At 42.3% G+C, this 25,066-nt stretch overlaps 1 protein-coding gene across 1 annotated transcript; it reads right to left on the bottom strand.

Annotated features, from left to right (window-relative positions):
* Positions 1 to 384: 384 nt before the first annotated feature.
* Positions 385 to 23,738, bottom strand: kcnn2 (potassium calcium-activated channel subfamily N member 2). The gene is made up of 8 exons (XM_069673096.1): positions 22,941 to 23,738; positions 22,509 to 22,604; positions 10,185 to 10,603; positions 9,753 to 9,894; positions 9,522 to 9,632; positions 9,298 to 9,425; positions 4,559 to 4,628; positions 385 to 690 (listed from the first exon to the last, which is right to left on the bottom strand). The coding sequence occupies exons 1-8, from the start codon at positions 23,736 to 23,738 to the stop codon at positions 415 to 417; spliced, it is 2,040 nt and encodes a 679-aa protein (XP_069529197.1). The 3' UTR covers positions 385 to 414.
* Between the last annotated feature and the right edge of the window lie 1,328 nt (positions 23,739 to 25,066).

The following is a 25,066-nucleotide window of genomic DNA, read 5'->3' as shown; positions in this document are numbered from 1 at the left end:
CTTGGTGGTTTCTCAGTTTGCTTTGAGGAAACTGAACCAAGCCAGCAGAAGCACAAAGTCTGTGAGAAGCACTATTTTAGTGCAATAGTTTCACACCTTGCCACCTAAAACTGGCTATCTCTGCATAGAGATGGAGTAGAGCTCATGTCGTACCCCCATCGATAGGCCTTTGAGTTTTTACTGAGGGAAGCGCCATTATTTGTGGTCATGTCTCCAGAGCAAGGATAACAACCTTTTGAGGTAATAAAAAACAAATAACAGCATGAAGTTATCCATTAAAATGCATCGTCCCCAGTATCTAGGATTCTGTCATCAGAATTTGGATAATACTTATTGAAACCATAAGGCTTTACGATAAATGCAACTTGGCCATATGATGGCAAAAGTCTTCAGTGGAGGCGTTCCCCTTGGACTCTAGCTGCTCTCGGAGGAGGTGGGCGGTGCTGTGGAGGACGACCTCCGTCGGGACACTGACTGTGAGCGCTCAGGGCTGTGTTTGTCATAAGGCTGGAGCTGCACCTCCAGGAAGTCCCTGTGCTGCTGGCTGATCACCTGGCTGATGAGTCCTGGCAGAGCCTGCAAGTTACTCAGAAGAGTCTCCAGCTTTGTCTCCAGCAGGGCGATCCTCTTCTCCATGTCCTCGCCTCGCTCGTTCAAGTCCGATATCATGTCGTACATGATGTTCTGAGTCTGGGACAGGGGAGAGGAGACACTTTATGAGCCTTTTGCAGATGGGTGTTATTTTTGATGGACAGTGCTGTGAGTGTCCAATTTTAACACACTTTTAATAACATTATTCTAATACAAAATTATATAACATAACACAGCCTTCTTTAATACTTATAAAAAGAGAGATAATTAAGAAATTCACTTTGTCAACACTTTCTGTTTTGACTGCAGCCCAAAAAACCCCAAATGAATAGAGCAGCTGTTACCAACTGTGCCATGCCACATGCCCATGTGTACACTGAAATCATTTCATTTTGTTGCAGCTCTTCCTCCTCCACAGCGATATCAGTGGAAACAAAGGGAGGGAAATATTTGCATATGCGGCTTCAGCAGTCTAAATTAGACAAATTTGTAATTCAATGCACTTTTTGCCACAAGACAGGAATGCAAAGAGAGAATTATGTGCAAAAATACAGGAACTTTGGAAGATAATGACTCAGACTGCTGAAACCTTCAAACACTGAAAATGCTGTTTTTTGGCAAAAAGAAAACAAGAGAAGAAGAGAGATAATAAGGGGGACATATTTTAAAGTACATAAATGCAAGTTATTGTTTTAAGACAATGTAAAGTTAACCTTAATCTCTGCATGTACACAACATATCAGATCCCAGCTAGCGGGGAACGTCCCCATAACATCAGGTAACATCACCTACAAGTTATAATTACATTAGAAAGAAAACGTTTTAATCTAATAGTCAAAGAACGTTTTAAGGATGTTCATCATTTCAAATAGTTCTTGTAATGTTAAAACTTAAACTAAGACATTTTAACTGCAACATTCTGAACATATTTTCAGGATGTCATTGAGGCCTGGGACGTCAGAACGCCTTTTATAAAACATTTGCTCAATGTTACGTAAAAACAAAGGTAGAACATGCTTACTGCAACATGCTGAGGGTCTTTTCAGGATGTTAGTACGGCCTGAACTATCAGAACGTGATTTATAAAACGTTCCTGAAATGTGATTTGAACATTCTCACTGCAACTTTCTGCAAATGTTTTCAGAGAACGTTCTCCTGCAATTAAAAGGAACATTCTGGAAACCAAATATAAACTTCCCGCTCAAAACATTACCAGAACATCGCGCATAACATTCTCAGAACGTTGTTAGAACAAAACATGTCCAGCTGGGATAGCTGGGTGAGGGTTAAACAAAGAAAGTATCGGCTATCGACATTAAAACCAGCTACCAAAGTCAACTTTTACAAGTTAAAGTAAACGCTTTTATTTTTGATACTCATGGAGTTCTTGTAAGCAATATTGTTGGGGAGCAGATGTTTAAAGCAGGAGAATAAATTCCACATTAAAAAAGTTCACGGGGAACATCGGGTTAAGTCATTTTACTGCTAAACAGTGACAACCTTGGGAACCGGCAGTCTGGGTGCATTTCATTTGAACATTTTACAAGACATCATGCTTCCTGCAGAGTGTATTACACCACGACCTTGAGGGGACAGACATGAAAGGTGCTTGTCAACATTACAATGATGCTTTCTGCTCCTTTGATGCTGATCAAGCATCACTTCAAAGACGTTTAAAAATAAACTCTAGCTGGTTTTTTTTTCAAGTCCTGAGGTTCAAGCTTCAAAAACAAACCCAAGAAGAAATCTGTGTCACATTTGGGATGAGGTGTAGGAGTGATGCTGCTGGAGGGCGGATTCTGAGGTTTATTCAGTGGAGGACTGATAATCCCTGGCAGCCTTGAGGCGATGCCATCCATCACTTACCTCGCCCTCTTCTGATTCGAGGCGGGAATAATGGGATGGGTTGTTTATGTGAATCAGTGAGAGCAAAAGTAGCACTGATACAGCACGACCTGACAGTTAGTGCAGGCAGGGAGTTCACTGTGTTGTATTACTTAACATAAACACTTATCTACTCTTTGTTGTCTTGTTTCTGAGTGGATCACAAATACAATTCAACATTTAACAAGCTTATGTAATATTATACAACAGCAAGAAATCTGATTGGACAAGAGGCATTCCATGAGTGCTGATATAGAGTATAACAGCACTGGGACGTTTAACTTTAAGTATCACTAGCCACAGGTTTTCTGAATGATGTTGATAAGTGTTACAGCAAATGGTGTCTAGATGGATCAACCATACATTTCACCAAAGCAACTGTCAACAGACTCTTATTTCACTGGTGGCATGACGTATAAATGTACAGAACACAAAGTGGCCAGTCTGCCCTAATGTGTAAAAATAGCAAGAGTGCAGGAAAAAGTTTATGTGCTTCCTGGCAGTTGTGGAAAAGTGGTGTTCATGGAGCTAAATGAATGATTAAATAAACCAAAAATTATAATCTGTTGTTATTAGCGTTTACTAATGTATGCTGCTTGAGGAGCTGTTGTATAACAGCAATATCACACTTGAGGTCGTGCTGTTATACTCAATAACAGCACGGCTGTGTTTATCTTAGCGGAATCACAGCTGTGGTGGTATTCAGAACAAAAGCACTCCCTCTCTTGTGACACTGTTTCTATTACTAAATTCTTAAGTGTATAGATATATTATCTTATATATATATATATCATCCATTTGACTAAGACATTAATTGCAAACAGACTCAGGCCGACACGTAGAACTAATTAACCCAAGTCTGGGCCTCCTCTGTAGATCATGCACACATTAAATTCTGATGGAATAAAACGCTAGAGACCAGAAATAGAGGTTTGTGAACCAAGACGGGACAAATATCACAAACGGAGGATTAAATTATTGGAGTAAGAATGCAGTATATATATGATATGATATGATATGATATGTATAGATCCATTACAACTTTATAATGTGACCAGAAATTGACATTATCAACCCATTTCTGGACAAGAGAAGGAGAGAAAATAGAGTTGCAGAGATTGTTTCAAACAGCAGTTTTACATTGAGAGAAAATGTTATTCAGCCTGTAAAGAAAACAACATCTAACCCAACAGTGCATCACTTAAGTCACATATTAAAAACACAACACACAGGTCCTATGTTAGACTGTAGAAGAGATAATGAGTTCAGGGGATACACTGTGATCGTAGGAATTTCACATTGCACTGCAGTGGCGGTGCAGCTGCCAATATGTTCAGCTCTATTCAGCTCCATCTTTTCTCTGCTAGACTGAAGCTACACTGCCCTCTTGTGGCGACACGCTCTAATAACAAGGATTAATGATCCATCTGAGCTGCACTGGCGACAAGCCACCTTTTCCAATGTCACATACCAGCACTCGCTGCTGTTTTACAGCACGAAGCGATTGGGCAATATTAACTGATACCTTTCATGACACGCTGGCCTGAATCCAGTGCGACTGTGGTGTACTTTCTGAATGTCAAAGCCTTTCTCTCCTCCTCTTTTCTCTGCCTTTTTACTTCTGGCTGAATCATCAGATCACAGTGTGTCTCCCTTCCCAGGTTACTGTTTCTGCTGTGTCAGGCTGGCGCGCTGCCTGGTCTTTCCCTAAGGTTTGTCAACTTCTGTTTAGTGCATCTGGAGACAAACATCAGAGGATACATAAGGTGAAAAACGGTGCAGGCTCAGAGGGGTTTCTTGTTGCTTTCATTCAGTAAATTTCAGGGCGAACATGTCCGGGGGATAGTAATTTACGCTGTGAAATAAAATGAAGTCTTTCTTTTAGAATCTCAGGTAAGTGTAGCCAACCAGAAGCGTCACACAGATTGTGTTTTAATCACCTTGTCTGTTTATTTGACACCTGTAGACTTTGGTTATAGTAGAAAACACAGCTGAAGCATTGAATTCAGTCACACAGAGGAAAGAAACGTATCAGGATCTATCCTAAGGTACAATGCAGCGGTAGACTGTTCGTCTAGCTTACCTTAGCAAGGTCCACTAGTGAGTTTGCTTGGTCATTCAGCTTGCGTTGCTCCATTTTAACACTTCTCAATCTGAACACAAGACCATTCAGAACCCAATAAATTAACGCTACAAGAACGGTTGTATCATTGCAATTTGTGCACACACAGAGGCATACACACGGAGGACACTCCTATAGGACATGCACAGGATGTGTGTAGAAAATGCAAGGGGTCAGTCTGTTTGGTTGAGCTGCATGCAAGTGGAAAGGAGACCACAGAGGGAGGGGAAGAGACCAGCTCTACATCCTATTAAACCTGTGCATACAACCAGGATAAGGGAATGAGGAGGACTCATACAGTATCAGAGCATCTTCGCGGTGTAAACATCATAAATCAAGAGCTTTTTTCTGCTGGAGATGAAAGAGAGGAAACGATTTCAAACACCAGAAAAGGTCACTGTTGTAGCTTTATAGTTCTCCTTCTGGTTAAATTCAACCTTTTCTCTCGTTATGAATTATTTAGTCAGTCCAAAGCCACAGATATCAAACATTAATCTATGTAAACACAAGGACTAAAGTTTAACCTTTTGATAGCAGCTACTGTATGTGGACTGTTCTCCTTTTCAGATGATACAATCCCGCTTAAAGAAACAGTAAGACAATAACCTCCTATATGGCCCACTTTTCCATCAACAAATACTTTTAGGGTCTACAAAAAACTCACCTACTCCATACAACATGCTTAAATAATTCACATCTCCTGTTTAATTATGCTTCTAAAGCCTGTTTTCACTCCTCCTCTCAGGGGGCTCAAAAACAGCAACTGTGCAGTATTGTAGAGTGTCGACCTCACGCGGTTTCAAGATATTAAAGAGGCTTTTTTTTTTATCTGAATCACCCACGCATGCTTCATTAATTAAAGTGGGAGCAAAACACAGAATTACATCATGATGTCACGTTTCAGGCTTTACAAATCCTATGACTGACGGAGACGTGGGCGCAGTTTGAAGCGTGAGGTGATCATTAGGTTCAACGTGAATCGAAGGCGAACTAATGAAGACCGAGAAGGGGTTTAAAGGGGGCCCTTTGGGAGTCTGCTAATCAGCTTAGATACGCCCATTCTCATGCAGTGCAGGATCGTCTGTCTGTGTCCTGAAGACAGGCAGATGTGGAGGGAAGATGACCAACAGAGGGTGCCACAGGAGTCGCTAAAGGAAGCCATGATGTCCTGACGGGACCCGAGTGCTTCATACAGAGCAGAAGAGGTACAAAACGCTGTCACACTTTTATTAACGCAGCGTTCAGATGAAAGAAAAAAAGAAGGCAGTCTATCTAACATGATGGAAGATACCAGATATATAATGTTACATGTCATTGATGTAAGACCTGTTATAATTAGATATTTCACAGTTGGATGACCAATAGCCGTCACACGGGGGGGTCGAAGAACAGGGCAGCTGGAGGTCAGGATGAAGAGGCCTACACTCGCCTGGCCTTTAATCGTCCACGTGTCTCTATCCCTCCGTCAATCACTCCTCACGGGCAGTTTCTCCTTTTCAATGTGCACTCTAAATCTGCTTGCTATTCATCAGGGAAAAAACAGCGATGCTAAGCTTTTCAATACCTCACTAAATCAGTAAGGGCAATCTTGGTTAGTGCTGCGCCCCTTTTCTTTCTGGTGTCCTACATTGCGCAAAGGAAATGCAGATTTTTCTCCACTTTAATGGACACTCAAGTTGTTTTTACCTCCTCTCTGTCCCCGCTCACCGCTTCGCGCTGTCGCTCACAGCCTCCCGGGCTCGCACAGAATTGCTCAGGGGTATTTACTCTGACCTTCCTCTCAGGTCGCTTCCCTGCTTCAATCCTCTGATCTCTGAGCTAACAAGCACTACCTGTCAAAGTCTGGCTATGATTCCCACTTCAACCTTGCAGATGTAAAAGGGACAGCATTCCCAAAGGGGAAGGTCTGAGTGTGCTGAGACACCTGACTGAACAGCTGCTACACACCGTAACACCATGCTTATCTTGTGGTTAAAAGCAGCAACCCCCGATGCTCAGGAGTGTTTAAACTGTGTTAAACGCTAACCCTGCTAATTCTTCTTAGTGCGCCGATGCATGACAGCTGTATGTCGATGTTATTATGCCGCTAACCAGCCATGATAACACCGTTTCAGCGTCCCCGCTACTGTGTCATCCAACAGAGAAATCGAAGGAAATGTGGCTGCAAGTGTAGCAACAGGCGTAACAATGGTTCCACACGCCGAAAGATGACCCTGAGCCCTGATCCGTATGAGCATGACTGCTAGGTTGTTGGACATGACTTGAGGGATATTAAAGATTAAATACTTGTGCTACTGCAGGTCTGTCTCCTGTAGAGGCTCTAGTCGTCATCCTTCGGTAGGTGAAAGCACAGTTGATTGGAGTTTAATCAGTGGCTTTCTGATTAAAGATCAAGTTCTCATCACACCCATGCAGAAATGGAAAGAAAAACACCCTCCATCACCGATAATTGAAATTCACTTAATATGCAACTGTGCGTGTGTGTGTGCGCCATGAGTCAATAAGACATTAAGGTGTTTGTGCGGGTTCTTTAAAGCCGTTTGCACCACAAGATGCTTAAAAAAAGAAGGTGAGATTCATGTGTGTCAAAAACCTTTGTTGCAGCTTAAATTAAGTCTTTTTGTCAGCATCTTTTTGTGGCATGAATTTCACTTATCAAATGAGGGAGTGTAATTTTTTTTAAGTCACATTATCGGGTTGAAGGACAAGCTCTCGTTAGCATGCACACAACAGGTCTGTATATCTACGTGTGAGGCGAAGACTTACTTTCGAGCTCTATTGCATTGTGTCGACACAAACAGGAAAAAAAGGAAAACATGAAGTAGACAAATGAATTATTACAACATCAGATAAACATATTCAGATGGCACAATCTGTTTGCTCACGTCTGGCTGCTGTAACCCTCATCTCTACTCTGCCTGCTCACCTCTGAACGGCAGCTGCAATTTACTCTTGACTTATTCCTTCCTGCAACCCGCCGTGTTATCTCTCTCCGTGTTGGTGGCTGCAGCTCTGCCTGCACTTTAATCCCTTTCCCCCCCCCCCACACTAGTCCTGTTTATCAGAAGTGGAGTAAATCAAAACAACCTTCCTGCTAACTTTCAGTAAACATTCGCCGACACAGAAAGCACCTCCCAGCAGCACCTTTGGCTCCATTTAACAAGTCTACACCTCACTTCCTTTACAGTGACTGAATCAGACCTCGCACATAGTTTGTCTTGCAGCTTTGACCCCAGGAAACGGGCACAAAGATATCTGATGCGATGTTTACTATCGCTTCATGACAGGTCAAGGATGGCTGTAGGCTTTTTCCGACCCTCCACTTGAGCGATTTTCTCGCTGTCGGCCTGCTTCCTGTCCTGTATTCATCTCAATCTAGAGTTTGCAGATCGCATCCTGCACCCTGGCTACAGGCAAAACTCTCCAAGATAAGGCCTGTGAACACACCGCAACACACAAACTTTCTAGGATCAAGGTGTGACGGGAGGATGTCGACACCACGCAGAGCAGACGTCCTTGCACACAGAGCAGGACGTGACTTTTTCCCTCCCGAATCTGCTTCTTTATAGACTTAGCTCAGAGGGGATTTCCATTATTAGGCCGTCCTAAAGAACAGCAGACATGAGACGCTGTCACCACTGCTGCAAATCGCCTGAATGCGACAGCAGGGGACGTAATGACTCGACAAAGCAACCATGTGAAAGGCTATTAAACGGCACAAATCTGGATGCAGGTTGCAGCAGCAGCAGACACTTTGTGTTCTCTTATACCTCATAATCGAACATCCCAAGTCCTTTAAAACATAAAAGTATGTTCAAAAGATTCATGAGCAAATCAAAGTTGAGCACATATACGTACATAAAACCACAGAAAGCACACAAACGTACAAAAAGGGGACATTTTACCGGAGCATAAACAATCATTAAACATCTAGTTACTTATTGTTAAAAAGCACTGATTTGATTGCCAGTTGTTAAAAGAAGCCACAGTCTGGATGCGCCTGTAAACACTGTAGGTTGCAGAAAAACAAGAGCGAGGTGAGGCTACGATCGATACTGTTTTGGAGGTAGATAGCACTCCGGGAGTCCTCGGGGGACCCACTAAGAGACTAGCTGACAGGTAAGTGTCCGAACAGCTAGAAAAGTACACCCAGATGTGTCAGCCGTGAGGTCAGCGTGCGAGCTGACTCACACAGAAGAGACACGCAAGAGTCAATCTGACAAATAAAGGTGAGCGAGAGGGAGAGAGATCGATATCAACCTGCTGCGGATTCTGTAAACGGAGAATATTTCCAAGTAAAAGGAATATTTCTGTAAAACTGAGGCTGCTGAAACGCTGACGAACTGGCACATTTTTTAGTCAAGGAAACTGATGTTGACACAGATAAATTATGCAACCTTTCATCTTTTTTTAAATATAAATGGATTACAAGACAATCTAGTGTATGAGTAACACTTTTTGCATATTTAACCACCTTTATGACACAGGAGCAACACGCCAACTCTTTATAACATCTGCAAATTTAAAGTTAGTCAGGCGACACACGGTCACGAAGCACAAGATCCTTCCACATTTCAAGCGCATATTTTTTGCTACAGGTGTCAAACAATTCAGATTTCAGGTTTGCTCAGTAAAAACACACTGCGGGGTAAAGAAGGCATTAGACCGACATGAGCGATGTTTCAGAGCGAGGAACCTACTGGTGAATGGCTTGGAGAAACTTCCTCTGGTGCTTCCTGACTCTGGCGTGGTCCATCTTCCGCACCAGTTTGGTGTTTTTATAGATGAGCCACGTCTCCCTGAGAACATTCGCAGCTGTGTTTTTCACCTAAAGTTGCAACAAATGGCAAACGTTCAGTCAAGAAAGTAAAGAAGTGAAATATCTGTAATATAAAAAAAAAATCAATGGATAGCTTCCACGTACTCTTTTTGTTAGCTGGGTGTCCATCATAAAATTGTGGACGTGTTTTTCAGCTTTGGTTAATTCCAGTTTCTTCGCCACCACAGCCACCACCAAGGCAGTGCAGCCAGCACCCTGAAAAATAACGGACAAGCACAGACATAAATGTGAATCTTCACTTTATTTATTCGCTTGTCAACTGTGGTTTTTCCAATCAGGAAGTAGCATTTGTAAGTCTGCCTCTGATTTCCTCACCATGATGCCAGTCAGGAGGCAGACTCCCTTCCCACAGTACGTGTTTGGGACCATATCCCCGTATCCAATGGTAAGAAACGTGATTGAGATCAACCACATGGCTCCTAGAAAGTTGCTGGTTATGTCCTGGTTGTCGTGATACCTGCAATAAATAACACATGCAATATATTTGACGAGCCTTAAAGCACCTGAAATAACTCATGCACCCAAGCTTCACCTTATTTTTCTCATTTTAAAGAAAGAATCCAATAAAGTGCTGCACGTAAGATTGAATTTTTGTCAGGATACTGCAGGGCTGTAATCTTGTAAATCTTTCTACCTTAATGCTCAGACACAGAGTGAGCTTAGGAGTGTGTACATTATCTATTTTTACGCCTTATCTATGTTTCATGCTGAGGAGCGCAGCATAGCGTGAGAAAGTGATCCAGGCACCTCTCGCAGGCTCTCACAGTCCACGCGGCGATGATCCACAGCGAGATGGTGAACACCAGCAGCACGGTGCCGGGACAGATGGTCATGAGGGTCTTCATCACAAAGCGTGTGTTGAAGTTAATCTTGTTGAGCGCCCCGATGCTGCGGGACGAGGCGTCCGTGAAGAGCTTGCTGTGCAGCAGCATGACACGAGCGATGAGGTACAACCGTAGGAACATGGGGATGGACAGGATGATGTCCACGTCCGCATCCGTCTTGGATGGCACGTAGGAGTAGGCCAGGCGTGCCGTCCAGGTGAATGTGTAGTTCCCTGGGATGGGGTGGATCGCACACACCAGGATCTCCAGGCAGATGAAGAAGATGCGCTCATATGTCATGGCTATCCTCCAGTCATCAGCCGCGTTGTCCACCATAAATAACTGCAAGAGAAAGGGCACGGTGAGGCCGAGCGGGGGTGAAAGGCATCTAACATTTCCATCATGGGGACACAGCATGCTACAGGAAATCATTAAAGCCCATTAAACAATAAGTCACAACTAGCCTCCAGTCATTAAATCATAGTTTTCAGTCACATTTTTTAAAGACGTGAGCAGTTTCTCTGGAGCATTTCCAAGAGAAGCAAATTGATCCAAAAAAAAAGGGAAATAATGAATAAGTGATATGACGAGGAGGGAGTGCTTAACTCTTACAAGGCCAGACACGGCCCCTAGATATGTACGTGTGTATCTGATGAAGGAACACTTGCCTTTGTTTTTCTGAGTGCAATTTCCAAAGAATACCATGCTGCTTTATACACTACACTTTATGTCCTGCCTCGTGGTAGCCATATGTGTGTGTCAATTTCTGTATACAAAGAACATTAGTGCGATGAATTAGCTTACCTTTCTCTTGCTTATGCTTTGCCTTGCCTAGATTATAGCCTAGCTTCTTTAAGAAAAAGATAAAAGGGAGAAAAATCCTAACAATTTTTTGGCTCCAGCTTCTCAAACAAGATTATTTGCTGCTGCACTTTGTCATATAGTTTTTGCTACCCTGTTTACGTGTTGAGTGTGAAGTGTCAAGTTATCGTCGTGTCGTGCCCTATCGGATCGAATTGTGTTGTATTGTATCGCATCGTGTTGGATCCAATGACTGTATATATAGATGGACGATGCGTCTCCATCTGTTCTCATTGTATGAAGCCCCTGTGATAGGCGCTGCCATCTTGCAAAGGTGACGTCATATGGAGCCAGAGTGTGCGCAGTAGAGATCAGCGGGTGGCGCCGCTGTAGCCACTTCCACTAACCAAAACGCACATTTAACTTACCGAAAAACAGCAAGGATCCCGCACACTGGCGTGTTTAACAGCAGAACAGCTTCTCTGCGTTGGTCTGAGGTTAACATTCACAGATATGTAAACTTCAATGACTGTAGTGATTGTTTTTGTTACATTTAAGCTCGCCGTTTGTCCCCCACTCTGCTAATCATGAACAGATCGGCTGCAGGAGCCGAATTTGTCAACAGAGCTGTCAATCATCATTTTTACAGCATCAAATAACTACTTAAAAATAAACTTGTCAGAAAAATGAACACTTGGACGTAAATCAGCATGATAAGAACTAACTATAATGACAGAAACCATGTTTGAGAAACATTTAATTGGCGTGTATTTTGATTTTATAGTTTGACTCATGTCCCATCTGTTAACATGGAGGAGGCGGGCTTTATGACCTATACTGCAGCCAGTCAGCAGGGGGCGATAGAGATGTTTTGGCTTCACTTTTAGGGAGCTGTCATGTCGTCCATCTTTTTATACAGTCTTTGGTTGATCATATCGTGTTGTGTCATATGGTATTAAACCATATTGTGTTGTATCCTGTTGTATTGTATCATATAGTATAGTAATGTATTGTATTGTTTTGTATCGTACCATGTTGTATTGTGTTGTATTGTATAGCATCGTGTTATATCTTATCGTATTGTATTGAATCGCATTGTGTTGTATCGTGTTGTATTGTGTTATATTGTATAGCATCGTGTTGTATCATATGGTACGTATGCAACATATTATTGTAAACTTAATATAACTGCATATCTTTAGGTATTTGATGTGTGGTCATTTAAAGATATCTCCGGCTCAGTAGTTCAACAATTTTACAGTAAATGGAAAGAATAACTGTAACGTTAGTGATATGTTGCTCCAGGATTCCACTCTGCGACAAATACCCCCCCCGGATTCTGTTTCTCTCACTGCTTTCAGGCACAAAAAAATAATACAAAATAAGTGTTACATTAGCCTCATGCAGTAAGCATTTTCAACTTCAAAGCATTATGCTGATGGGAACATCTGCCGCCTCCACATTAGCATTAGGTTCTGGTCGCCTGGCCACCCCGACCAGAAGGCAGGCCGTTCCACAGGGGACTACAGTGTGGGTGGATTTCTACACCTCTCATCAGTCTTCTCCACCCTGTCCTCTATCATAAACAGCAGCCTCCTCACATGGTCACCTCTGCTGCTGCTGCTGCTGCTGCCCCGTCCTCTTGTCCATCCCTTTCTTCTTCTTCATCCCTTTCTGAGGATTCACTGCTCTGTGTATTGACCCCGAACTAACGGCATGACCGACATCGTTGGATCCTTCACGGTGATCCCTGATCATGCTTATAGACCTGGAAGCAGTATCTCCATCTTCCTCCTCTCACAGGGTTTTATATTTGCTGCTGTAGGTCGAGGATTAAACACTATCAAACTGTATTAGCTCCCTGCACATTTGTCAAATAATTTCTCTTTTTGACACGCCACACTGATATTCCTCCACAGCTGCTCCTGCTCTAAACACTCAATCACCTCAAGGTCTCTTCCTGTGTACGAGCCGTCACAACCCAGAGAAGATATTTCACAAAATGTTGCCGTCAGCAACTACAGGCGAGGTTTCCCGCCGGCTGTTTTTTTGCCACGAGAGCAGAAGCCCCTCTAAAGGAGAGATGGAAAAAAAACTGCACATGATTACATTTTGTGGGGGAAACCTCCTTAATATGCTTAGTGATGAATTTTACTGTGTCCAGTGACTTTAAATGAAAATGTGCACATACGGAGGGATGTTTTTGCTTACAGTTTAGCAGACTGCACAGGTTGATTCATCTTTCAGCTAAGCTCATCTTTAATGTTTAAAGTGTGCAGTCTGGATTTTCAGTGCCTTTAGTCCCATTTCACAGATACCTGCCGGCAAAAGGAAGAATTTAATATATATTTGAAGTTTAGGCACTATAAAGGAATTATTAAAGGGGTAGGAGGGGTAAGAAGAGGACACGGGTTCTTTTTTTTTGTTTTTGCTGTAAGGAAAGTGGCCTTTCATTATATCATGGCCTACATTTATATTTAATTTCAGCCTTTTCTTGCAGGATTTACTGTTATAAAAGATATAATGGATACATCAGAAGAGTTACATCAAAAATATGCTGTTTGTGTGGAAATGTTTTGCATTATGCAGGAGAAACAATCCTGCCTCTGTATGAAGGTTTATTTTCTCGTGTCAAGTGAGGTCAGTGTTTCAGTTTTTAGAAACAGCAGATGTAAGTCTTCAGACTAAGTATGGATTGAACATAATCCCTCATAAGCGCATACTTTGTTTTGACTATCCAAGGTTTGTCTCAATATATTCTGAAATGTAACAGATAAGTTAAATGTATGTATGTATGAAGAGTTTACCTATGATTATATGCATTTCAGCACAACCAAACCTGCTTTAAAGACCCCCTCCAGGGAAAATCCAGTGTTTAACCTTGTAAGCATCTTCATGTGCTGCAAGACATATCAGGGACAACATAAATCATCTCCATGGCTGGGCCTGTCTGCTTTTAAACTGCAGCGTACCAAGGACAGGCTGAACAACACTATTTCAGATTGGCAGGTTTGTGATGTCACAAACCTAAGGAGCCAATCCCGTTAATGGACAGGGTGATGCTATGCAAATCATCATGTGTAACCTATGGCAACCACTTCTAGCAATGCGTGAGCCAGCTGCAACCGTAATTGCAAACTCACTACTGACTACTAACGTTAACGTTACTACTACTAATGACTACATTTCAAGCTAGCTATGTTTAACAAGTTAAACGATGGCAGAGACGTGTTTTGTTTTTGGCTGTGTATCAGACACAATTTAGTGCAAGCAGAGCAGAGACTGGAGCTGGTCTTTAAAAATGGGTGAAGTTGATTATTCACTGTGAATGAAAATAACAATTAATTAAGTAGCTTTTGGTTCAAACAGAGTATGCATCTGGAATGTTTGGTTAAAAATGTTCACCATTTGTTGTGTTTATTAGCCTATTGTTTTGACAGCTAGAAATCAGAGTTGAGAAATTAGGGGATGTTGCAGTTTCCTCTATGTCAAAGTGACAAATATCAGAAGCCTTGAGGAGGGTCTAGATTTAACAAATGTCAAACACAAGTTCAGCCCCCTCTTCTGTTCACACACTCCCTCACCTATGTAACATTTACTGGGTATATTGATTTATCAGGGAAAACAGCAGTTTTAAATCTACGAGAAATAAAACTTTCACAGCATTCAACACACGCTGGAGGCCCACATCACGACTCGGCACCTCGCCAACAGTCTCCATTTAGTTTAATTTGGAATTTCTCATTATAGAAGTAAAAAAAAAAGTGTCCCAATCCTGGAGGGCTAATGGGATCAGCGACCTAGATTGTAAATTTAGCTGTGATACGTTACATAAAATTAAATTGCTGAAATAGTCATATTCCTCACATCGAAAAGAAGGGTCCCTATACGACTTGTTAGACTCAAGGACAAAGAAGACACTAAGAAAATCAATAACAGTGAGCACTGCCACTTTTCTCACAGACACACATGAATGCTCCACGTACAGCTTGACACGTGCTTCACTTTAACACACTGAACCCACAACAGTAAACACTGCATCTTTTTTATAGCTTCTGAGCCAATTATATGTTCAACATAACAAACACTGTATGAGTAATGTCCCTTGTAAAAAAGCTGGCAAATTATAGCATAAACAGAGCGAACACATGTCCCTGAACAAGCGCGACAACTGTCCCACAAAGCCTCTGCGGCTCATTCATATTTATTTAAACGCTACAATCAAAGTTTCCCCCAAACACAGAAAAGACATGAATTAAACTTTCAGAGGCAGTTGTTCATATCAAATGAGTGACACCGAACTCCTTTAACAAACGGACATCTGTCAGAGAAGTGTGTAACTCTAACCACAGCTCGCCTTGTTCGGCCTTTCCAAGAGAGTGTAATGTAGACACGGAAACACAAGCTGTGACTTCACTCTGCTGCGGCGTCTTACTTACAGAATTAAGCCTCTGAACGCAGCTAAATCTATTGTTTGCACACAGCACAAGAAGCGTTTTATTTTACATTTTAAACAACAAACCCGAGCTGTCAAAAGCAGTTACAAAGTTTGTTGCCTCAAAACAATGTGATTAAAGATTTACACGCAGGTTGCATAAGGAAAGCCTACTTGGTTGGTAAAAGCAATTATGGTAATGGATGACCTGAAATACAATACTCAAGGGCCCTTTACCGCCGAGCATCAAATATTCCATGCTAGCAGCAGAACGGGCAGTTATGACTGAGAGGTGGAGGAAACAACATCGACACTGGAAAAACCATAAACAGAGCATTTTAAATCCCATTAAAATATAATTTAGAGGAAGACACGGAGAGTCAGACATGAAAACAGACATTTGATGAGACAGGGCACTTTGAATTAGTCACAGGAGGCTGACAAATAATTTAAACACAGCTAGTGAAAGCATTTTTAAAGTTGTGGGACTCAATTTAAAACATGTTTTTAAAAAGTTTGAGCAACTTTGAAGAAGGCTGGCAATAAAATCTATGATATAAATGATTTTAAAGCAACATGAAACAACGAATACAGGTTCCAAGAAAAAATTCAAATTATGTGATAGATGGTTAGGGATATTTAGGAAGAATGCCACTTTCTTAGATAAACAGAATAAACAGCACCCTTTTCTTCCTAAGTACGTTTTGTTTTAAGCCTGTTTTTGCTAGCCAAAATTAGCATCCCATTTCATTACCCTGAATTACAAATGCACCTTGCTAACCAAGCTATTGCTAGCGTTAGCCGACCGCTAGCGTTAGCCGACCGCTAGCGTTAATAAAGTGCTTTGGAGAGTTTTGCAATACCTCTTTCCAAGATAACTGCCTTTAGACCAACACAGTGAAGTGTTATGGGATTTTGTTGTTGGTGCTAAAAGCAATACATTTCACATCTAAGCAAGCCAAGAGTCTACAGCTGTGCTAGCAGCTATTTGAGGCTGGACTCAGACACAGAAGTGCTCTGAGCTAAATGCTAACAGCAACATGCTACTGTGGTTACAATTACACATCTAACCATGCTGTTTTAGCAGGTTAAAACGACGACTTTATTGATTAAAATTACCTGATGATGGGGCACCATATGAAAAGGCATCACCAAAGTCATTACAATTTATAGTGAGGGGGCACCCAGAGAGATCTGTGCCAAGTGATATATTACAACCACTTAAAACCATATCAATCTCATAGTGGACTAAGGGGGAGGCTGGAGCCTAGCATGGCAATACAACCAAAAATAAGCATAGCTGGATACCTTTATAGGAAAAATAGTGAATTGAGGCTTTAATTTCTATTTTTATGAACCGTTTACGTAGTTAAATCTGGCCATTCAGCCCCTATTTCAAACGCCCTCACCTTAATCTAACCTTTATCTAAACCTTATCTAACCTTAGACCTAGCCAAAATGTCCTCACTGGTATCCCTGCAGTCACAATAAAGCACAAGAGCACATGAAGCCCCTTCACTGTACAGCAGATCTCAGAGAACAAACAGTCAATACGCTGACCATTTTAAATGAGGACAAATCCAGCTGCGACTGGCTTCCCTCAGACATTCTGCTTGTTTTTCAATGGACTGTCTAATCCTTAAGAGTGCATGTCCCTCGCTCATCATAGGACCGTTTCATTCATGTCAGGCTTAGAGATAACACTGCAGGATACATCCTGTGATCATCCCTGCCTGCCGTTGTCTTGCGTCTTCACCGGGCAGTCCCAGAGGGGCTCACCTCACCTGCACTGCTAGCTGGGTTGGTTACTGGTTTCACTACGCTCAATATAACTAATGGAGTCCAGCTCAATATTTAATCTGTGTAATGTGGAGATGGGAACATATATCTTGTCAGTGAGAATGAAATCGCTCAATCTCATTAGTGAATTAGGTTGAGAGGTTTAGCCCAATTAGACATTAATGCAATGCTTTATTTATGATATCAAAGCGAGCCACTAAGAGGCCACTTTGCTGAGTAAATCTGAAGCTGCTGCTGTTTCAGTTTGCTTTTGTTTCTGAAATTAAGTCTCACATTTGCATTTACATTCTTCTAGTCAGGCAAAGTAAAGCCTCTCTCCGCCAAAGTAAAAGCTTGTATAAATCTGTCTTTCTTTAAGTGTTGCTGCAGCAGCCAAGTTGCACAAAAGCTAAAATCATCTGCATGTTTAGAGTTACATACAGAGAACAATTTACTGAAACCATGAATAAATAATTTCGAGGATTCTCAGCTCTTTGGGAGGCTGAGTGTCTCTCCCCTTGAAAGCCTGGACGTTCAGTGAAAACTTCGAGGTCACCAGCCAGCGTCGGTTATCTGACTCTCGTCTGGAGTCTCAGGTAGAGGGCAGATTTCACTGTGAGAAATGCAGAGCGTCTCCTGCAGTTACACCATATCTCTGACACATACACACCACCCAGGGGCGGTCTGACAAGCACGGGCCAAGTCTGACTTTGGCAGGATTTCACTGGCACTGTTTGGGCGATGTGTTGTTATTTTATCTTTTCCGCAGATTAAAAAATGTAATACTGCGTGACTGTGAAACATCAGTGCTGACTTTTATCACAAAAAGTACACATCAAAGACAGAACAGCACCCCCAAAGCATTTTGCATTAGTTTAAGAAAACTCAGCAGAACTGTCATCACAAGGTACAACAGCACAGCAATGGCCTGAACACAAATGCCCCCCGGCAAAGGGTCTTTGATGTGTAAGGAAGAGAAAACTTTCAAAATAAATGTCAGTTTCTGTCTTTTTGGGAGGTGAACTCGTCAACCGTCTTTTCGCAGCGAGAACAGGAAGATGCTCGTCTTTGACAATGACAAATCAAAGTCATGAAGCAGCGACAGACTCTAACCTCTCCATTTCCTTTTGTACTGTACGGTAAGTAGCTGCCTGCCAACACAGCAAACTCAACTCAACTAAAAAGTCTAAAAATTACTCGGGCATATCGCCAGCTGTCAACAAAAGACATCACTGGGACTGAATCAGGCTGATAACACTTCAAGGAGAAATATAAAGTAATACAGCGTCATATATATACATATATACAAAGGAGGATTAGACGTTTAAATGACTTTCTTTAATTGTAAATTACTAAGTCAAATTTAAGGACATTTAGCAGAACGTGTCTTTGCTGTTAAAGCACTTGGCTCAGTAGGTCAAACATCATAGCAGATATATCCCCAAACGTTCAATGACAGCTGGTGTCCGACATCTATCCTGTCCGACCTGACCTTTGGAGTTTTCACTTGTCAAAACTTTCTGTTGTTACATCCAATAAAAATGAGAGGGCACAGTCTTTACCGACTCTGACAAGTAAATCAGTTTTAAGGGGCGAGAAGTGGTTGGAAAATATTTCATCATCCTGACTTATGCTCTACATCTGACAGGTCGGTCAGATCGGTTTCACTGCGGGAGCAAAGCTTGGCACAGGGAAAAGTTCACTATCGCACAAATAGGACTCAACTGATACTGCAAACACGTCAGGCCCCTGTGAAGCCTCGACAAATGTGGAGCGGGGTCGCAAACCAGGAAGGTCGAACGCTATGTCAGAAGCTATGATTCTAAAACACTCCAGTGATTTTACAATTCAAAGTCATGTTTTACGAGTTCTGCAAAGCTCAGGGAAATGGTTGTAGAACGTCTAAGAAAATTACCTAACTCAAATTACTGCTTACACATTAAGTGGTGCCAGAAGGGACTTTTTAAAGGGGAGCTCCACCAAATGTACACATTAAAGTCAGTTTACAGGTCTTGGGTAGGACTACAGTATAGCATATGTGAAAAAAGTTGTATGAAGCCTCGAGTGGCTCCAGATGGTGCTGCATGATAAACTGCCTCATGTATTGTCTCTTTAATCAGTGTCAACTGGAGCTGAGGACTACAAGTTTGAAAATGAAGAATGTAAAGTTATAAAGACATGTAGCCATCTCCTCCTTTCTGTTTGAGGCTACCAGCGATAGGCTACATTAGCCGCTACTAGCATAAAACACTTGAAACTCTAACCAAACTGCTGGCAGTCAGTGTTGGTTTGAGCTAATGGGTTACAAGTTTGAAAATGAAAAAAGAAATCTGTTGATGTAAAGTTAGAAAGAAGTGTAGCCAACTGCTTTAGGCTAGCAGGTACAGGCTACATTAGCCACTACTAGCATAAAAAGCTTGAATCTCTTACCAAAGTGATAGAAGTTGGTTTCCGGTAATGAGGGTCATGTGGGTTTACAGGTTTTGGGAAAGTACTGCAGCATGTTTGACAAAAAAATGTATAAAGCCTTCTGTGGCTCTAGAGTGAGCTGCATGAAGTTTGGTAAACTGCCTCAGGTGATGTCACATAAGTCAATACTCTTTGAAGCCTATGACTACAAGACTACAAAGACTACAAAAGGGTGTAGAGTTATCAAGAAGTGACCTTGGACCTCCTGCTCCTAATCTCTGCTTGAGGCGAGCAGCTCACGGCTACATTAGCAGCTACTAGCATAAAACGCTGGTCTAATGTAGTCGTTAAATAAGATACGTGGAAGGAATACGTGGAATAAAAAAGACTATATCTCTAATTCTTTTGATTTTTTTTGAAAGAAAAAATGGTCCATTGTGAGGACGAGAATTTTAAAGAGGTAAAAATTTAACACATCTGAATAAATCACATCTTTATCAGCTGCAAATAACAGAAGCGTGGAGAAAATGAAAAGGAAACACATCCAGAGCCACTGTGTGCATGTGGTGTCATTAGCAAGATAGATGTAGAATTAATTTGTCTGGGTGTGCGTGTGTGTGTGTAAGAGTGTGTGAGTGCAAGCACATATGTCAGTCTGCAGGAACCGAGTAATGACAGACTAGCAACGACAGGCACAAAAGCCCCTCAGGCAGGGAAGGAAAGGAGCAGCTGGTGCTGTGGAAGTTGAAGTATAAACACTAGGAACTGCATTTAAATAGTGAGACGGAGTCAGTTTACAGGAAGTGGCTGATAGTTTGTTCCAAAGGGGACTTGATGAATTAGCAAACAGACCTTAAATTCAACTTGCACAAAGTAGCAGGCAGTGAGTAAGACTGCGGTGACGTGATGTTTCTGATTCATTTAAATGCTTCAGGCTTTGAATGGACTGTATATAAATCATTGTGCAGAGTGGATATGTGGCGAAAAGTGCATCGCCATAATCAACTTTGAGGCAAACAATTGCCTTAATAAAGTTTTCTAGGTCAGCAAAAGAGGAAATGTCTTTATTGTGAAGAGAGAGCTATCCAGGGTGAAAAATGATTTAGGTATCGACGTGACTGTCAGAGGAGTCTGGATCAAAGAGGTTTGAAACAGCCTTTCTGTGGGGTGAATGTGCAGCTACTGACAATTAAAGCAGCGAAAGGAAGAGCTTGTTTTAGAGCTAAAATTAAAAATACTTCAGGTTGCCTTTAGTGAGGAAAAGGATATTGCTTCACAGGCGTTTTTCATGTTTGAACCAGAGGATTCAGGCTCCTTAAAAGTGCCATCATCAGCGTTTTTATCAATACACATGTGCTGCTTTGTCACAGATTATATGAGATACAATAACTGAAAGTATTTGGCACAATGCAGTGCTTACAGATTAAGCTGGTTTATTGTGAATAGGGACCTTAATCGCGTGTCTTGTGTTACAAAACTCTCCAAGCAGAAACCTGCTGTGATGAAAAATGCACCTTCGCGACACATTAGTCACAACTAAATCGCTCCATTATTTAGCTTGAAAGAAAAGTTTGCACAAGCAGGAGGTTCAAAAGTCTCTGTTTATGAATTAAATAATTCACACGGGGATTAGAGTAAGAGACGAGGAGGCCGAGGGAGGGAAAGGATGAATGTGATGCTCTCGTGCAAACTTGTAATTTACAAACAGCTACCGGGGAAGTGTCTGCAGGGGGAATGAAAACACTTGTGTTGTGCATTGAGATATGGTAATGATGTGTGTGCATTTCTATCATCCCTCATAAAGAAAGGTTTACAATGAGACATCTGAAGGGGGCGACACATTTTACTGTCGGGCTATTTCAATGACTGATACTCTCCTGGGACATGAGAGCACTAAAAATACCAACGAGGCTGATGAAAATACTGTAGCAAGATTGTGTTTTCACATTTAACGCTGTCCTGTTGTAACCTACACTTTAAAAAGCAGATGGAAACAGCTGGATCAGGGCGTTTAAATAAATAAAAACCCTCCTATTCTTTAAAATAAAAAATCCATTAACAAGATTAAACATGGTGTCTTTCAAGCATGCAGGAAATGCTCGAGCTGTGCTCCTTTACAAGCAAACTCTCCCTTTTAGGTTGATTTAATTAAAGGAAAAAACCAAAGCATCTGATACATGAAAGCTTTCTGGCAACATGCAGAAAGCAGGGCCATTAATTTTGCGTCGGTTCAACAAAGACACAAGTGCTGAAGCGCAGGAAGAACTGGAAAGTAATGCAACAATGCTCCGAGGCAAGGTCATAAAACTGTCCAAGTGTTGGAACGTGTCAGGGGAGGCTGACGATCTATATTCACCCACCCGAGCACTGCGAGGAGTTACTAAATCTCATCAAAATGTATAATGAAGTGTTAATGTGGGGTTAAAAAGATGATGAACAGTCCTCTAATAACCTCTACAGCCATTTATGCAATCACAGGGCTGTGGAGATTTGGAGAGAAGGAAATGGAGATTAAAATAAAAGTTCCAAAATGTTCATGTTGGAAATAATTTAAGCGAGTAATTACACTTTCTCTTCCTTTGCTGCAGAGAAACTGAAATTGAACGCTTCATTTGCTTTTACAATAACTTATCGGCTTCTGTGTATTTAGCAAAACTTATTCTCCACCAAACCCATTTTTCACATCCTTTAAACTACAAGTGTGGAGATTTTCAAATTAAAACGAGCGTTCTGCAGAATGAGATGGGACATTAACTGTGATAGCAGACTGCTGGCCCTTCAGCAAACAACAGTTAAAGGGTAACAAAGGGGTTTGTACATTACCTGTATCTCTCTCGCATGGTATATGATAATCAGCCCCAGGAGAATGATTGTAGAAAGGCTTATCAGGCATTTTAGAGCTAATGAATACAGGGACTCCTGGAAAAGAGCAACAACACTAAAGCCAAACACAAAACAGCATAACATCAAACACATTCTTACAAATTGAAACATGCGTGGGGGGAAATCAGGGAGGAAAACATGTAAGTAATAATTCTGACATGTGATATCTTTCAGTACTATGGGGTTTCCCCTTCATGGCTGGACAGCAGTGGGCCTGCTGGCCTGCATGTGACAATGTGACTACATGGGACACTTTGCAGGGAGCCATGACTTCTTCTCTTTAACACTTTTTAGCTTCACTTTTTACAATTTCAAAGGGTTTCCTGCCACTAAATCAACTCCTAACAGCATGTGTTTGGAAAAAATACGCACCTTTCCATAGGCTCCCCACGAGAGTTCAGTCTCTATAACCATAACAACGATCCCAAACATCCCAAAGATTAAAGCATAGTCGCTGAGCCTCTTCCTCTTCTCAAACAAGGCCCTCCTGTGCCCGAGCTTTTCCCCAATGTTCTGGTTCTTCTTTTTCCCCGATTTGCAGTGGCCGCAGCCTCCCCCTCCGTCTCCCGATGCGTAAGGCATCAGGGTGGTGGAATTATTCTCCGGCTTGGATACTAAAGTGTCCGACGCATCTGCGGCGGAGATGGGCTGCAAAGGCTGGGACTCGGAATCAAACTCGTGTATGTTTCTGCGGGACGAGCTCAAGTTGCTCAGCGGCCGCATTACGCCGCCGTTGTATCTGCAGCTGCTCATGGCTATTTCATTGTACGAGTTACTGTCTTTGTGGCTGCTGCCCAGGCTGCCCCGCTGCCGATCGCGGCACTGCTGCTGCTGCTGCTGCTGCTGATGGTGAGGATGATGATGATGATTCCTGGATGAACTACCATGACTAGAGGGTGTGAACTCGCAAACGCTGTACTGACAACCTTGCCTCGAAGACGTTTCCGAAGGTGTCCTTAAAGTTCCCACAGTGGTCGGCGACGTCCCGCGAAAGACGAGGCTTTTCCTCGCATCACAGGTGCAGTTATTGCAGGTGCAGCAGTGCTCGTGCTGCTGCTGCTGCTGCTTGCCGAGCCGATCCTCGCGCCCGCAGTAGTGCTGGTACTTACAGTGCTGGAACTGCTGCTGCTCTGGGAAGAAATCGTTCTGCAGCTGCAAAGGGGTTTCCATGTCAGTGCTGCTGTTTAAAGCAGCAGTCGGGTACCACAGAGCCCCCGACAAAGGGCGTTGTGGTACTTACGGGAGGACAGAGCCGCGGCATGAATAGACCCATTTCGGCTCCGGTAGAATGTGAGCGGAGCCTCCGATTGGGCAGAGGGGACCAAAACAACTGGCTCGACGTCATGAAAAGGTTGCAAGTCCAGCCTTATTTCATCAAGATCAACAGAAACTACACATAATTATTACTTTTGTTTAGTTTTTGAATTCTACCTGCACTTTTGCTCTTTTACAAAGACTTGAAATGAGCTTATAAAGATGCTAACTTCTGTCTAAAACTCTGGCCAAAAGTAAAGTATAAATTAAAGCACATAAAAGGAGCATTTCCTCCTTTAACTCTTGGTAAAAGTCACTTTATCAATACACCCTGCACTGTGAGATACACCCCTTCTCACGGATCTAATTTACCTTTTTGCACACAACACCCCACCTGCCAGGCCCTATTCATAAATTCCTGACTGATTCCCCATTTATTGACTTCATAGGAAACACACGTAGCTTTCTGTCACCGCTGATTTACAGGCTGCTGCTGCTTCCATTCAGCTCATCGGCAACTGACCACGTGACCGCGCGCGGCCTGTAGCACCTATATGTCCATGGGCTCGTGTCTGCAGCCACAGATTGATGTGACCGCTGGTGGCTGCGTTATTAATGGAGTAGAAGAGTTATATCACCCTGAGGAAATACAGCCCAACTGGTCGAGATTGAGCAGCAGTGAAGGCATAAAGCAAAGGCTGAAACCCAATCATCCACACGTCCTGGCGCTGAAGCAGCAACAAATTTAGTCTTAGTGCTGTTGGGCTACATTGGAGTTATGCTTTTGTATTTGTAGAGGGATTTTAGTCAGAGCTGCACACTTGATTTCCTGGCTCCTGTTGCATTGGAGTCATAAAGTTGTCCTTCTTCCTCACATAAACATCACGCATGGAAGCAACAATTAGGAATAAACACCTACAAAGTTGGAAAAGACGAGTTAAAAACGTAAACACTCTGTCAAACATGCTGTATAAATGCTCGAATGTGCTATTTTTACTAGGAAATATGAAAGAGGAGCTGTCCGCGGTGCTGAAAGTCACTCTGTCACGAGCTAACTTTCAGCACCGCGGACAGCTCCACTCGCCCATTGATCACTACCAACCCTTTAATAAAACAATCCTTCTGCACAGGATCGCAATGCGCACTTACTCCTGATTGGCTGCAGCTGCCATGTGACACCTCCCACCTTCTCGAGGCGGAAGCTTCTTTTTTTCTGTGTGTGTGTGTGTGTGTGTGTGTGTGTG

The sequence above is a fragment of the Semicossyphus pulcher genome, unplaced genomic scaffold (genome assembly GCF_022749685.1).
Source record: "Semicossyphus pulcher isolate SPU_LCO1_2020_fin unplaced genomic scaffold, fSemPul1.0.p SCAF_22, whole genome shotgun sequence".
Lineage (NCBI taxonomy): Eukaryota > Metazoa > Chordata > Actinopteri > Labriformes > Labridae > Semicossyphus > Semicossyphus pulcher.
This window is presented reverse-complemented; position numbering and strand designations above follow the sequence as displayed.

What these genes read in the sequence shown, in the direction of transcription:
- kcnn2 (XM_069673096.1), bottom strand. Translation starts at nt 23,738, where the DNA reads ATGGAAACCCCTTTGCAGCTGCAGAACGATTTCTTCCCAGAGCAGCAG. An exon ending in ACACCCAGCTAACAAAAAGA is followed by an intron (nt 9,426 to 9,521) that starts GTACGTGGAAGC and finishes TTGCAACTTTAG; the next exon opens with GTGAAAAACACAGCTGCGAA. An exon ending in CACTAGTGGACCTTGCTAAG is followed by an intron (nt 691 to 4,558) that starts GTAAGCTAGACG and finishes CCCCTGTCCCAG; the next exon opens with ACTCAGAACATCATGTACGA.